Below are 16,652 nucleotides of genomic sequence, written 5' to 3'. Positions count from 1 at the left end.
GTAATCTGTCCACTAGATCTGTGTGATGTGCCGAACCCGAGTGCCCGGTAGAGAACATACAGTTCGGCGCTTCAGGTCTTTTTTACAAATTGCCCTCTCTGTTCTTCTAAGAATTGAGTCCCCTACCACCAGAATCTGTCCTTCTCTTACCTTGGCTTCACCCCCACCCTCACTGGAGGAGTTATTCCCCTGGCAGCTAGGGGCCTCACTCTGCTCCACCAATGCTGGTCCCTGACTGGTTTCACCAAGGTCACGCAACGGGGCGTACTTATTGGGATGTTCCAGCCAAGGACCAGCCTCCCTGGCACTTTCCCCTCTACCCTTCTTGTCAACCTATAGTGACCACCTACCCACCCAACCTATATGTATTTCTTGTTGACTGGCTTGCAGTTTTACTGGCTGACATGTCTACTGCATTTCTTTCCTTGCACCTTTAACCACTTCCAGACCACCCACCGTTGTTATACATTGGCTGTTTGAAGGAGGATATTGTTGTTATGGTAGCAGCTAGCTTGCCTTTAGTAGATCAGCCCTATAGAATCAAACAGGTATGTGGCACAGATGTGCTCCTTGTGTTCAGTTCTGGTCTGTAGACATGTTGCTGTCTACACTGTGCAGTGATGATGTGCAAAGTACAGTTATCCATAGAAAACTGAATTCTCATTAATTGTAATGTATTAGTGCACTTTACACACTCCTCTTAGCCCTATTAAACAAGTCAGCTAAACTGTGTTTGACTTCTGAGGAAGGGAACCAGAAGGAAATTGTGTAAATGAAACCCAGTTGTTGTGTTGCATTGTCTAGTAAAAAGAATACTTAAGATGCAAAATGTACCTTTCGGATGACTTAATTGCCTGCTCAAGCTTCTCCTTGTACTCTGAGAGATTCACAGCTTGGGGATTAATTAATGTGATAAGTTTCTTGTTTCCACTTACATGAGCCAAGGGGAATATCTGAAACAATTAACATACATTACCATTAAAAGATAGGTAATTTCATTCACTGTTTACCCAACATATTATATATATATATATATATATAGTTATTTTTACAGTGAAATAAGTCTGTTTAATTTCCATGAGACAGGTCCACAGAGCCCACAATTAAAATGCTATATAAGACATTCAGTAACATTCTACAACGTCACTAATATCCAACTGACCTCCTCGTAAGTTTGTATATCTAACTATGTGGTGCAATGCTGGAAGACACATACTGTAAGCATGCAAAACATGTGTAGAGCAACATAATACACTCATTTTAAATCTGTAATTGTTTAGCATCAAATATTAATATATAAAGTAGAACTCAGTCACACAAGAGACACTACTGCCAGCAATAAGGCAGACATAGTTATCCTGGCTGTAATTTATTTCCAAAATGCTGTTTTTTAGGGATTTTTAATTACATGTGTGACCACAGGTATGCAATGTATGCATTATAGTGCAGACATCTCCTACTACCTGCATGCAGCATTTTATTTGTACAGCACTTGGTTTACCTTACAAATCGAGCGCTGTAGTTCTGTAAAAATGACCAGGACTTTTCTTAAATGCTGTGCTTTTAATCCACAGGCTTCTTTCAAAGTGTAATACATAGTTTTAAAACTGACAACAAATTCTGCTAATTTGGGCACTAGCCAAGTATACAGCTTCTCTTAGTAGTACTACTGCAGTGTTTGTGCAAAAACAACAAAAAATGTAAAGCGTGTTTCTCTTCTATGAGGCCTTAGTCTTAGCCCTGATCTTTGGCAGAAATTATGGCAACTGATTGTATAATTAATAAAAAGATATATATATATATATATATATATATATATATATATATATATATATATATACACACACACACACACACATACATATATATATATACAAACATATACAGGGCTTTTTTTCAGCAGGAACACAGTTCCGGCACTGAATGTACTGTATGCAATGGCAAGGGGTACTGATGCTGCATGCTGGGGTGTCTATTGTTGCTGGAAGGGATCTATTTTTGCTGGTGGAGGATCTTTTGTTACTGGGGGTCAGTTGTTCCTGTGGGGGATCTACTGTTTAGGGAGGGGGTCTACGGTTGCTGGATAGTCTATTGATGTTGGCTGCTGGGAGATCTGTTGTTGCTGCTGGGGTCTATTGTTGCTGGGGGTAGTCTATTGCTGCTAGCTGTGGGAGATCTATTTGTATTGCTTTTCTTGTTATTACCAAATTCTATACAAATGACAAAGTATCACAAAATGATACTTGGCTCTATATTCTTGAAAAGGGGCCCTAGTGGGAGCTGGGTAGGGGGTGGAAGCAAGGGTCGGTGCTCAGAGGTGGGTAGGAGGCAGAGACATGACATCTAAAATAAGAAATGGTTCTCCCTAAATAGAATTCAAAAGACTATCCACGTATTTCTGGAGTTTTTCTAACCCATATTATACAGATTACAGATTTTGATTATGGCATTAAGAGCGTAAACATGTCTGCAAGCACACAGAGTAATTATGCTACTTTCTTTATTGTGAAATGGAAATTTACTTTATTCTTTCAATATGAAGGTACAGTACCTGACCGCGAGATTGTGTTTCCAGCGCGATACCATCGCGCTGGTTCTCGGCGACAGGGTACTGTGCATGTCGCGCTGGCTCGCTCATCGGGAAAGGAAAACTTTTTTTCCTTTCGCGATGAGTGACAGGCAGTGCTGACAGCTGTCTGGTATGAATCCTGAGGGGGGAACGCCGCGCCAAATTTTAAATAAAAAACCGGCGTGGGTTCCCCCTCAGGGGCATACCAGGCCCTTAGGTCTGGTATGGATTGTAAGGGGAACCCCCTACGCCGAATAATCAGCGTGGGGTCCCCCCCAAAAATCCATACCAGAACCTTATCCAAGCACGCAGCCCGGCCGGCCAGGAAAGGGGGTGGGGACGAGCGAGCGCCCCCCCCCCCCTCCTAAGCCGTACCAGGCCGCATGCCCTCAACATGGGGGGTGAGTGCCTTGGGGGAGGGGGGCGCCCTGTGGCCCCCCCACCCCAAAGCACCTTGTCCCCATGTTGATGAGGACAAGGGCCTCTTCCCAACAACCCTGGCCGTTGGTTGTCGGGGTCTTCGGGCGGGGGGCTTATCGGAATCTGGGAGCCCCCCTTTAATAAGGGGCCCCCAGATCCCGGCCCCCCACCCTATGTGAATGAGTATGGGGTACATGGTACTCCTACCCATTCACCTAGGGACAAGTAGTGTCAATAAAAAAAACACACAATACACAGATTTTAAGAATAATTTATTAGGCAGCTCCGGGGTCTTCTTCCGACTTCGGGGGGTCTCCTTCCGACTTCTCCCAGTGTTCAGCCTCTTCTCCCGGTGTTCGACTCTTCTCCCAGGCCCCTCCGCTATCTTCTTCCAGCTCTTTTGCCAGCGAGGGGCCCGGTCTGCTGCCGCTGTCTTGTCGCCGCTTCTTCTCTTCTTCCGATGTTGACACGACGCTCTCTCCGGCTGGAATGCTGTGTGCGAGCTGCGGAGCCATTTATATAGGTGGTGACCCCGCCCCTTTGTGACGTCATGGTCCCAGCATGAGCAGGGACTCTGGGGTCACGCCCCCTTATGACGCCAGAGTCCCTGCGCATGCTGGGGCCATATTGCATCCATTTACTAAAATCATTTAAGTTCATTTTTTTTCTCATTAATGTACACACAGCACCCCATATTGACAGAAAAACACAGAATTGTTGACATTTTTGCAGATTTATTAAAAAAGAAAAACTTAAATATCACATGATCCTAAGTATTCAGACCCTTTGCTCAGTATTTCGTAGAAACACCCTTTTGATCTAATACAGCCATGAGTCTTTTTGGGAAAGATGCAACAAGTTTTTCACACCTGGATTTGGGGATCCTCTGCCATTCCTCCTTGCAGATCCTCTCCAGTTCTGTCAGGTTGGATGGTAAACGTTGGTGGACAGCCATTTTTAGGTCTCTCCAGAGATGCTCAATTGGGTTTAAGTCAGGGCTCTGGCTGGGCCATTCAAGAACAGTCACGGAGTTGTTGTGAAGTCACTCCTTCATTATTTTAGCTGTGTGCTTAGGGTCATTGTCTTGTTGGAAGGTAAACCTTCGGCCCAGTCTGAGGTCCTGAGCACTCTGGAGAAGGTTTTCGTCCAGGATATCCCTGTACTTGGCCGCATTCATCTTTCCCTCGATTGCAACCAGTTGTCCTGTCCCTGTAGCTGAAAAACACCCCCACAGCATGATGCTGCCACCACCATGCTTCACTGTTGGGACTGTATTGGACAGGTGATGAGCAGTGCCTGGTTTTCTCCACACATACCGCTTAGATTAAAGGCCAAAAAGTTCTATCTTGGTCTCATCAGACCAGAGAATCTTATTTCTCACCATCTTGGAGTCCTTCAGGTGTTTTTTAGCAAACTCCATGCAGGCTTTCATGTGTCCCCATGCAGGCTTTCATGTGGCCCGATGGAAGCCTCTGAGGAGAGGCTTCCATCGGGCCACTCTGTCATAAAGCCCCGACTGGTGGAGGGCTGCAGTGATGGTTGACTTTCTACAACTTTCTCCCATCTCCCGACTGCATCTCTGGAGCTCAGCCACAGTGATTTTTGGGTTCTTCTTTACCTCTCTCACCAAGGCTCTTCTCCCCCGATAGCTCAGTTTGGCCGGACGGCCAGCTCTAGGAAGGGTTCTGGTCGTCCCAAACGTCTTCCATTTAAGGATTATGGAGGCCACTGTGCTCTTAGGAACCTTAAGTGCAGCAGAAATTTTTTGTAACCTTGGCCAGATCTGTGCCTCTCTGAGCTCTTCAGGCAGTTCTTTTGCCCTCATGATTCTCATTTGCTCTGACATGCACTGTGAGCTGTAAGGTCTTATATAGACAGGTGTGTGGCTTTCCTAATCAAGTCCAATCAATATAATCAAACACAGCTGGACTCAAATGAAGGTGTAGAACCATCTCAAGGATGATCAGAAGAAATGGACATCACCTGAGTTAAATATATGAGTGTCATAGCAAAGGGTCTGAATACTTAGGACCATGTGATATTTCAGTTTTTCTTTTTTAATAAATCTGAAAAAATGTCAACAATTCTGTGTTTTTCTGTCAATATGGGGTGCTGTGTGTACATTAATGAGGAAAAAAAATGAACTTAAATGATTTTAGCAAATGGCTGCAATATAACAAAGAGTGAAAAATGTAAGGGGGGTCTGAATACTTTCCGTCCCCACTGTGTGTATATGTATATATATATATATATATTGTAACATGGGGGATCGTTAGCTCACTGATAGATGCACTTCTGTGCAGTGAGTCCACGTCAGACAGGCATTATAGTTAAGGGCCTGGTAGCCCACATTTATTAACCACTTGCCGACCGCCGCACGACTATATACGTCGGCAGAATGGCACGGGCAGGCAAAAGGACGTACAGGTACGTCCTTGCCTGCCCGCGGGTGGGGGGTCCGATCGGACCCCCCCCCCGGTGCCTGCGGCGGTCGGCAAATCTCCCACGGCGATCGGTGGTGAGGGGGAGGCCATCCATTCGTGGCCCCCCCCTCGCGATCGCTCCCAGCCAATGGGATCATTTCCCTGCCTCTGTATTGTACACAGAGGCAGAGGAAATGATGTCATCTCTCCTCGGCTCGGCATTTTCCGTTCCGGGCCGAGGAGAGAAGACTGCAATGTGAGTGCACCAACACACTACACACACAGTAGAACATGCCAGGCACACAAAACACCCCGATCCCCCCCCCCCCTGATCGCCCCCCGATCCCCCCCCAATCACCCCCCCCCCTGTCACAAACTGACACCAAGCTGTTTTTTTTTTTTCTGATTACTGTATTGATGTCAGTTTGTGACAGTTACAGTGTTAGGGCAGTGAGTGTTAGGCCCCCTTTAGGTCTAGGATACCCCCCTAAACCCCCCCTAATAAAGTTTTAACCCCTTGATCACCCCCTGTCACCAGTGTCGCTAAGCGATCATTTTTCTGATCGCTGTATTAGTGTCGCTGGTGACGCTAGTTAGTGAGGTAAATATTTTTTTATTTTCATATTATATAATTTTTTTCTTTTACATTTACACTTTTCTCTAAAGAAGGAGCACCATTATTTGTTTGAATTTCTGTGTTAATATCACGTTGTTTGTGCACGTATACATCTGGTTTTGACTTAGTTGAGGTTACGGGCCACCTGAGATTGTGGTCTCACCTCTCCTTATTTCAAAACCTTTCCTTTATTATTTTTCACTTTAGCGCTACACTTTTTGTTTCACGTTCTCTATACAGTCCTAGTCGTTCTGTAGTGTTGGCAGCTGTTTTCATCTTTCAGTTAGGCGCGGTATCTTTATTAATTTAGGTAAATATTTAGGTTCGCCGTCAGCGTTTTATAGCGTCAGGGACCCCCATATACTACCGAATAAATGTTTTAACCCCTTGATTGCCCCCTAGTTAACCCTTTCACCACTGATCACTGTATAACCGTTACGGGTGACGCTGGTTAGTTTGTTTATTTTTTATAGTGTCAGGGCACCCGCCGTTTATTACCGAATAAAGATTTAGCCCCCTGATCGCCCGGCGGTGATATGCGTCGCCCCAGGCAGCGTCAGATTAGCGCCAGTACCGCTAACACCCACGCACGCAGCATACGCCTCCCTTAGTGGTATAGTATCTGTACAGATCAATATCTGATCCGATCAGATCTATACTAGCGTCCCCAGCAGTTTAGGGTTCCCAAAAACGCAGTGTTAGCGGGATCAGCCCAGATACCTGCTAGCACCTGCATTTTGCCCCTCCGCCCGGCTCGGCCCAGCCCACCCAAGTGCAGTATCGATCGATCGATCACTGTCACTTACAAAACACTAAACGCATAACTGCAGCGTTCGCAGAGTCAGGCCTGATCCCTGCGATCGCTAACAGTTTTTTTGGTAGCGTTTTGGTGAACTGGCAAGCGCCAGCGGCCTAGTACACCCCGGTCGTAGTCAAACCAGCACTGCAGTAACACTTGGTGACGTGGCGAGTCCCATAAGTGCAGTTCAAGCTGGTGAGGTGGCAAGCACAAATAGTGTCCCGCTGCCACCAAGAAGACAAACACAGGCCCGTCGTGCCCATAATGCCCTTCCTGCTGCATTCGCCAATCCTAATTGGGAACCCACCACTTCTGCAGCGCCCGTACTTCCCCCATTCACATCCCCAACCAAATGCAGTCGGCTGCACGAGAGGCATTTTTATGTCCTCCCGAGTACCCCTACCCAACGAACCCCCCCAAAAAAGATGTTGTGTCTGCAGCAAGCGCGGATATAGACGTGACACCCACTATTATTGTCCCTCCTGTCCTGACAATCCTGGTCTTTGCATTGGTGAATGTTTTGAACGCTACCATTCATTAGTTGAGTATTAGCGTAGGGTACAGCATTGCACAGACTAGGCACACTTTCACAGGGTCTCCCAAGATGCCATAGCATTTTGAGAGACCCGAACCTGGAACCGGTTACAGTTATAAAAGTTACAGTTACAAAAAAAGTGTAAAAAAAAAAAAAAAACACAAACAAAAATATAAAATAAAAAATAATAGTTGTCGTTTTATTGTTCTCTCTCTATTCTCTCTCTCTCTATTCTTCTGCTCTTTTTTACTGTATTCTATTCTGCAATGTTTTATTGTTATTATGTTTTATCATGTTTGCTTTTCAGGTATGCAATTTTTTATACTTTACCGTTTACTGTGCTTTATTGTTAACCATTTTTTTGTCTTCAGGTACAGCATTCACGACTTTGAGTGGTTATACCAGAATGATGCTTGCAGGTTTAGGTATCATCTTGGTATCATTCTTTTCAGCCAGCGGTCGGCTTTCATGTAAAAGCAATCCTAGCGGCTAATTAGCCTCTAGACTGCTTTTACAAGCAGTGGGAGAGAATGCCCCCCCCCCCCACCGTCTTCCGTGTTTTTCTCTGGCTCTCCTGTCTCAACAGGGAACCTGAGAATGCAGCCGGTGATTCAGCCAGCTGACCATAGAGCTGATCAGAGACCAGAGTGGCTCCAAACATCTCTATTGCCTAAGAAACCGGAAGCTACGAGCATTTTATGACTTAGATTTCGCCGGATGTAAACAGCGCCATTGGGAAATTGGGGAAGCATTTTATCACACCGATCTTGGTGTGGTCAGATGCTTTGAGGGCAGAGGAGAAATTTAGGGTCTAATAGACCCCAATTTTTTCAAAAAAGAGTACCTGTCACTACCTATTGCTATCATAGGGGATATTTACATTCCCTGAGATAACAATAAAAATGATTAAAAAAAAAAAAAAAAATGAAAGGAACAGTTTTAAAATAAGATAAAAAAGCAAAAAAATAATAAAGAAAAAAAAAAAAAAAAAAAAAAGCACCCCTGTCCCCCCTGCTCTCGCGCTAAGACGAACGCAAGCGTCGGTCTGGCGTCAAATGTAAACAGCAATTGCACCATGCATGTGAGATGTGAGGTATCACTGCGACGGTCAGATCGAGGGCAGTAATTTTAGCAGTAGACCTCCTCTGTAAATCTAAAGTGGTAACCTGTAAAGGCTTTTAAAGGCTTTTAAAAATGTATTTATTTTGGTGCCACTGCACGTTTGTGCGCAATTGTAAAGCATGTCATGTTTGGTATCCATGTACTCGGCCTAAGATCATCTTTTTTATTTCATCAAACATTTGGGCAATATAGTGTTTTAGTGCATTAAAATGTAAAAAAGTGTGTTTTTTCCCCAAAAAATGTGTTTGAAAAATCGCTGCGCAAATACTGTGTGAAAAAAAAAAATTAAACACCCACCATTTTAATCTGTAGGGCATTTGCTTTAAAAATATATATAATGTGTGGGGGTTCAAAGTAATTTTCTTGCAAAAAAAAATAATTTTTTCATGTAATCAAAAAGTGTCAGAAAGGGCTTTGTCTTCAAGTGGTTAGAAGAGTGGGTGATATGTGACATAAGCTTCTAAATGTTGTGCATAAAATGCCAGGACAGTTCAAACCCCCCCCAAATGACCCCATTTTGGAAAGTAGACACCCCAAGCTATTTGCTGAGAGGCATGTCGAGTCCATGGAATATTTTATATTGTGACACAAGTTGCGGGAAAGAGACAAATTTTTTTTTTTTTTTTTTGCACAAAGTTGTCACTAAATGATATATTGCTCAAACATGCCATGGGAATATGTGAAATTACACCCCAAAATACATTCTGTTGCTTCTCCTGAGTACGGGGATACCACATGTGTGAGACTTTTTGGGAGCCTAGCCGCGTATGGGACCCCGAAAACCAAGCACCGCCTTCAGGCTTTCTAAGGGCGTAAATTTTTGATTTCACTCTTCACTGCCTATCACAGTCTCAGTGGCCATGGAATGCCCAGGTGGCACAAAACCCCCCCAAATGACCCCATTTTGGAAAGTAGACACCCAAAGCTATTTGCTGAGCGGTATAGTGAGTATTTTGCAGACCTCACTTTTTGTCACAAAGTTTTGAAAATTAAAAAAAGAAAAAAAAAATTTTTTTTTTGTCTTTCTTCATTTTCAAAAACAAATGAGAGCTGCAAAATACTCACCATGCCTCTCAGCAAATAGCTTGGGGTGTCTACTTTCCAAAATGGGGTCATTTGGGGGGGGTTTGTGCCACCTGGGCATTCCATGGCCTCCGAAACAGTGATAGGCAGTGAAGAGTGAAATCAAAAATGTACACCCTTAGAAATCCTGAAGGCGGTGATTGGTTTTCGGGGTCCCGTACGTGGCTAGGCTCCTAAAAAGTCCCACACATGTGGTATCCCCGTACTCAAGAGAAGCAGCAGAATGTATTTTGGGGTGCAATTCCACATATGCCCATGACCTGTGTGAGCAATATATCATTTAGTGACAACTTTGTGCAAAAAAAATAAAAAATAAAAAATAAATTGTCACTTTCCCGCAACTTGTGTCAAAATATAAAATATTCCATGGACTCAACATGCCTCTCAGCAAATAGCTTGGGGTGTCTACTTTCCAAAATGGGGTCATTTGGGGGGGGTTTGTGCCATCTGGGCATTTTATGGCCTTCAAAACTGTGATAGGTAGTGAGGAGTAAAATCAAAAATGTACGCCCTTAGAAATCCTGAAGGCAGTGATTGGTTTTCGGGGCCCCGTATGCGGCTAGGCTCCCAAAAAGTCCCACACATGTGGTATCCCCATACTCAGGAGAAGCAGCTAAATGTATTTTGGGGTGCAATTCCACATATGCCCATGGCCTGTGTGAGCAATATATCATTTAGTGACAACTTTTTGTAATTTTTTTTTTTTTTTGTCATTATTCAATCACTTGGGACAAAAAAAATTAATATTCAATGGGCTCAACATGCCTCTCAGCAATTTCCTTGGGGTGTCTACTTTCCAAAATGGGGTCATTTGTGGGGGTTTTGTACTGCCCTGCCATTTTAGCACCTCAAGAAACGACATAGGCAGTCATAAATTAAAGGCTGTGTAAATTCCAGAAAATGTATCCTAGTTTGTAGGCGCTATAACTTTTGCGCAAACCAATAAATATACACTTATTGACATTTTTTTTACCAAAGACATGTGGCCAAATACATTTTGGCCTAAATGTATGACTAAAATTGAGTTTATTGGATTTTTTTTAGAACAAAAAGTAGAAAATATAATTTTTTTTCAAAATTTTCGGTCTTTTTCCGTGTATAGCGCAAAAAATAAAAACGGCAGAGGTGATCAAATACCATCAAAAGAAAGCTCTATTTGTGGGAAGAAAAGGACGCAAATTTCGTTTGGTTACAGCATTGCATGACCGCGCAATTAGCAGTTAAAGCGTCGCAGTGCCAAATTGTAAAAAGTGCTCTGGTCAGGAAGGGGGTAAATCCTTCCGGGGCTGAAGTGGTTAAATGGAAGAAACAGAACACAATTCCATTCAGGATTCCCACACGGGGTCTTCTCCAGCAAAATACATAAAATCCAAATGAAAATGCTAGCCCACCTGGCTACTCTTCAGCAGCACTGCTGCTATAGATACTGGCCCCCTAGACCACCAGCTCTTCCAGGCCCACAGGTTGGAGCTGCTTGGATGCACACAGTCTTGGTCTCCTTGGACGCACACAGCTTTGGGCTCCTGGGATGCACACAGCTTAAAGCCCTTCAATGCACACAGATTTGAGCTTCTTAATGCCCAGAATGTCTATCTTCACACAGATACCCTCTCTCAATAGCAGCCACTGCTCCAACTCCACCTTCCTCCTCCTTCTGCTCTCACCAGCCCACCGATATATATGGGCTGTGTGCACCTGGTCACACAACCTGCTGGCTATCCACAAGACCCAGACACAAGGTTGGAGATCCTGTCCCACCCATGACTCTTAAGGATCTCCAAACTACAGAGGCCCATCCGGTGACAGCAAAAACTGGAGAAAACTGCCAGAGAAGTTTTCTTCATTTAAACTCTACACTCTGTAGTCTTGCAGTCCGCAAATATGCAAACTCTGTGTCCGCTCCATTTCTATAGGGACAGAATATATATATATATATATATTCACTGGCCACTTTATTAGGTACACCTGTTCAATTGCTTGGTAACAGAAATTGCTAATCAGCCAATCACCTGGCAGCAACTTGATGCATTTAGGCACCTAGACGTGGTGAAGACAACTTGCTGAAGTTCAAACCGAGCATCAGAATAGGGAAGAAAGGAGATTTAAGTAACTTTGAATGTGGCATGGGTGTTGGTGCCAGACAGGCTGGTCTGAATATTTCAAAAACTGATGATGTACTGGGATTTCCAGCCACAACCATCTCTAGGGTTTACAGAGAATGGTCCGAAAAAGAGAAAATATCCAGTGAGCGGTAGCTGTGTGGGTGAAAATGTTGATGTCAGAGGTCAGAGGAGAATGGGCAGACTGGTTTGAGATGATAGAAAGGCAACAGTAACTCAAATGACCACTTGTTACACCCAAACTATGCAGAATACCATCTCTGAATGCACAACACATCAAACCCTGAAGCAGATGGGCTACAGCAGCAAAAGAACACACTGGGTGCCACTCCTGCCAGCTAAGAACAGGAAACTGAGGCTACAATTTGCACAGGCTCCCCAAAATTAGACAATAGAAGATTGGAAAAAACGTTGCCTGGTCTGATAAGTCTCGATTTCAGCTGCGACATTCAGATGGTAGGGATCAGAATTTGGCATAAACAACATGAAAGCATGGATCCATCCTGCCTTGTATCAATGGTTCAGGCTGGTGGTGGTATAATGGTGTGGGGGATATTTTCTTGACGCACTTTGGGCCCCTTAGTACCAATTGAGCATCATTTAAACACCACAGCCTACCTGAGTATTGTTGCTGACCATGTTCATCCCTCTACGACTACAGTGTACCATCTTCTGATGGTTACTTCCAGCAAGAAAATGTCACAAAGCTCAAATCATCTCAAACTGGTTTCTTGAACATGACAATGAGTTCACTGTACTCAAATGGCCTCTGCAGTCACCAGATCTCAATCCAATAGATCCCCTTTGGGATGTGGTGGAATAGGAGGTTTGCATCATGGATGTGCAGCTCATAAATCTGCGTGATGCTATCATGTCAATATGGACCAAAATCTCTGAGGAATGTTTCCAACACCTTGGTAAATCTATGCCATGAAGAGTTAAGGCCATATACATATACCCTATATTTACATACACTCTTTCTAAATTGTATTTCAAATAACCATTTCTTACAGATTGTGCCCTTGACACTGAATTGACAAAAAGCACTATTGGCCCTACGTGGCCCGAGAAAGCGCACCTTCATTCCGCATATCACAACTAGCCAGGGGACCAAAGTACACACCTCCAAGGGCATAGCAGAAGAATTTTACAAGTACTACCGACAATTGTATAATCTACACCCAGAGGACTCCACTGAGGCCTTGACGGCCAAGACAAAGTCAGCCAGTGAATACATCAGGGCCTCAGGCATGCCCATGTTACCGGATGAAGTACGAGACTCTCTGGAGTCTGAGATTACAGCTGAAGAATTTCATGTGGCCTTGGCCCAAACAAAACCATGGAAGGCGCCGGGGCCCGATGGCTTCATGCTGACTTACTACCAATCCTTTGTGACTTCCCTGACTCCACACTTCTTGGCGGCCTACAATGTGCTGAAAGAAGATAGTCCCATGCCAATAGACTGGTTGAGGGCATATATATCCCTGATACCCAAAGAGGGGAAGGACTTATTCTAGTGTGGAAATTACCGTCCAACTGCACTCCTCAACATAGACTTAAAACTTTTTGCCAAAATACTCTCTAACCAACTTGTGCTGCATATCCCAAAATTAATACATTTAGATCAAGTAGGTTTTGTACCGATGTGAGAAGCAAGAGACAATACCACTAGGGTTTTGAATCTTATTCATACGGTTCGTCCGACGGGAAAGCCATTTCTCTTGCTCTCAACAGACGCAGAAAAGGCCTTTGACAGGGTGGCCTGGCATTTTATGCGGGCCACCCTGGACCACATCGGTCTTACCCCAATATGCTCAATTGGATCTCATCCCTCTACTTCAAACCGTCGGCGGCGGTTCGGGTGAATGAATGGCGCTCAGAGTTTTTCACGATAGCGAACGGGACGAGACAGGGTTGCCCCCTGTCTCCCCTTATTTTCACATTGACCCTAGAGCCATTTTTGTGCTACATAAGAGCAGACCTAAATATCACAGGGGTGCGGAAACCCTCGGGACACCACAAAATAGTGGCTTACGCCGACGAATTGATCTTCTTCGTATCTAACCTGCGTGTCTCACTCCCCAATATTCTAGCAGCCTTAAGAAGATATGGAGAATTGTCAAATTTCAAGATCAACTGTGCCAAGTCCGCTGTGCTTAATATTACGATCCCGAATTTGGAGGCTCACAGTATGCGCACCGTTCCATTGGGCGGATAAATCAATACGATATCTGGGCATCGACATCACACCAGACTTGGCGCATTTGTACGCCTCTAATTATTTACCCCTGCTCTAGAGACTGAAAACTGACCTCCGTAACTGGCACACTCTGACCTTGACTTGGTTCAGGCGATGCAACGCCCTGAAGATGACAGTCTTACCGAGGATTTTATATATACTCCAAACCATACCAATTCGAGTGCCTTCGACAAACTTCAAACAGCTCCGGACAATAATCAGAGATTTCATTTGGTCGCATAAGTCACCTAGAACGGAAATGCAAACATTGTCTAGACCAGGGATATGCAATTAGCGGACCTCCAGCTGTTGCAGAACTACAAGTCCCATGAGGCATGAGGCATGATGGGACTTGTAATTTTGCAACAGCTGGAGGTCCGATAATTGCATATCCCTGGTCTAGACCCAAAGGGAAGGGGGGCATTGGCCTCCCTGACCTCCTCAAATATTACAGAGCAGTACACCTTTCGAGGATAGTGGACTGGCACTGTAATAAAGAATTCAAACAATGGGTGGGGATGGAGATTGAGGATGCTTCTATTCCTCTGTTGACCTCTCCATGGCTCACCTCCCCTTTGCCAGAAGACATGAGGAACCATCCCCTGGTAGGAGCCACCCTTAAGGTGGCCAGATCAACTTTTCACAGTACGGGCCTCTCACCGCTGCCCTCTCCTTTGACACCAGTGATAGGCAACCCCGATTTCATACCGGGTCTCACTAGCAGAAAGATTAGACAACTAACCCTATCAGGGAGATATTGCCTAATGGATGTTTGGCCCAAAGGGGTGCTCCCCTCACCATCAACCATTTCTAGTCTCACACACCCACTGTTAGATAGTTTCAGCACCTACCAACTTCGACATTTCTTGCAGTCTCTACAGAAGGCACCATATGCCCCAAGACACCTTACTCCCTTGGAATCATTATGTAACACAGGGGAACCTTCACAACATACACTTTCTCTGATATACAGTCACTTGACTACCCAGACTGAAGAGCCAGTCCCGTCATTTGTTTCTCAAAACTGGGAAAAGGATTTAGGGATTCAGTTTTCACCGCAGCAAGTGGATAAAATTTTGACTTTGGCACACAAGTCCTCCATCACAAATCAATACCAAGAAACTGGATACAAAATTGTGTCCCGATGGTATAGAGTCCCCTACATACTCCATAAAATGGACGGAGCCATTTCAGATAGGTGCTGGATGTGCAATGCGGACATTGGCACTATTATGCACATTTTCTGGACCTGTCCATTATTAAGGTCATTCTGGGAGGAGGTGACAACTACCATTAAAAACTTAACTGCTGTAGACCTGAAAGACAACCCGGCTGCGTGCCTTTTACACCTGACAGAGAGACCCATTCAGAAGTACAAAAAGACCCTGACAATACAGCTCATCAATGCAGCAAGGGCATGCATCCCCGCGCTTTGGCGGCAATCTCAGCCGCCAACCAGGGTCCTGTGGTATTCTAAAGTTCAGTGCATACTCCGCATGGAGGAATTGACGCCACCCTCCATAATACAGAGGAACTAATACGGGACAAATGGAGGCCATGGAGATATTTCACGGGCACAAACGTGTACCTTCAGGAGGTGGCTGAGTCTATGACATCAGGGAACTAAGCAACTATTGTAATGAGCTTGATATTGAGACCCCGATCAACCCACCTCCCCCCCCTTTTTTTTTTCCCTTCTCCCCCTCCGTCTCTTTCTCTGTTTTCCCTTCTTTTCTCCAAATTACGTTGTAATACTTCAGCCACAACTACGGCTGTTATAAGCATAGTGATCACATGATACATTAAGTTTGCAATTTAGGTTGTTAAGGTGACGATACATGCTTCACTCATTTGAACGATCAGACTTTTATACTTTGGTTAACTTGGTAAATGTTCAGGAAGTCCCCTGAGGCCTCCTGGTTTTCATATTCTTATAGGTAATTGTATAGACAAAGTAGTTCTTGTTCTGTCAACGATATTGTTCTCAAGTCATGTCATGTCTTCTAATTCATGGAATGATTCGACTAAGATGTGCATGTTTAAGAAAATGACGTGTCCTGTTGTATGTCAAAGAAACTTTGTCTTAAATAAATAAATAAAGAATTAAAAAAAAAAAAGCACTATTGGCTAAGAGGTTCCTAAAGGAAGCACAGCAGAATCTGCTTCCCTTAGTCCACTAGAAACGTGAGACACAGCCATATGGAAGGGGGTAGAATATGGGAGTTACTGTTCTGACTAACCTAAACACGATACATTCCTTTTAAAATGTAAGTAGTAACTAGAATCCATAGAATCCTAGTGCAAAGCCTAACTGGAACCTCACATCCCACACACAACATTTGTTGGGTTTGTTCAGCCATTGGCTTGTCTACTTTTTATTAGACAAGTACCATTTCTTTTCCAAAGTCTTCTAAACAGTAGGCTTAACTAGTGGATGGTGTAACAGATGTGAGATAAAGTGATAACCTATATAAAAGTGGAGCACAACATTGATAAATACGGTAAAGTAAAGTTTGGCTATCATCACCTTAGGGGTGCAGGGGGAGATGTGCCTTCAGCACCATGTTTATAGCTCTATGACAACAATATTTCAATTTGCTGGATGTTTTCTTATTTTGCTGTTCATATACTGTACGTAATGTGGATTTTGGCAGTTTTACAAAAACTAATTGAAAAACTCCATGTGCGACAGTGTGAGTGAATTACCCAAATGCCGTGTCCAGCAC

General features: G+C 44.2%; 1 protein-coding gene across 1 annotated transcript in view; it reads right to left on the bottom strand.

The window, feature by feature from the left end:
• The window catches only part of VWA3B (von Willebrand factor A domain containing 3B), a 288,159-nt gene that overhangs the window by 152,857 nt on the left and 118,650 nt on the right, over nt 1-16,652 (bottom strand). Inside the window, exon 20 of the mRNA XM_073614648.1 lies at nt 835-953. Coding sequence (XP_073470749.1) covers nt 835-953 — 119 coding nt within the window. The remainder of the gene's footprint in view (nt 1-834; nt 954-16,652) is intronic.

This window comes from Aquarana catesbeiana, linkage group LG02 (genome assembly GCF_042186555.1).
Source record: "Aquarana catesbeiana isolate 2022-GZ linkage group LG02, ASM4218655v1, whole genome shotgun sequence".
In the NCBI taxonomy this organism is placed as follows: domain Eukaryota; kingdom Metazoa; phylum Chordata; class Amphibia; order Anura; family Ranidae; genus Aquarana; species Aquarana catesbeiana.
This window is presented reverse-complemented; position numbering and strand designations above follow the sequence as displayed.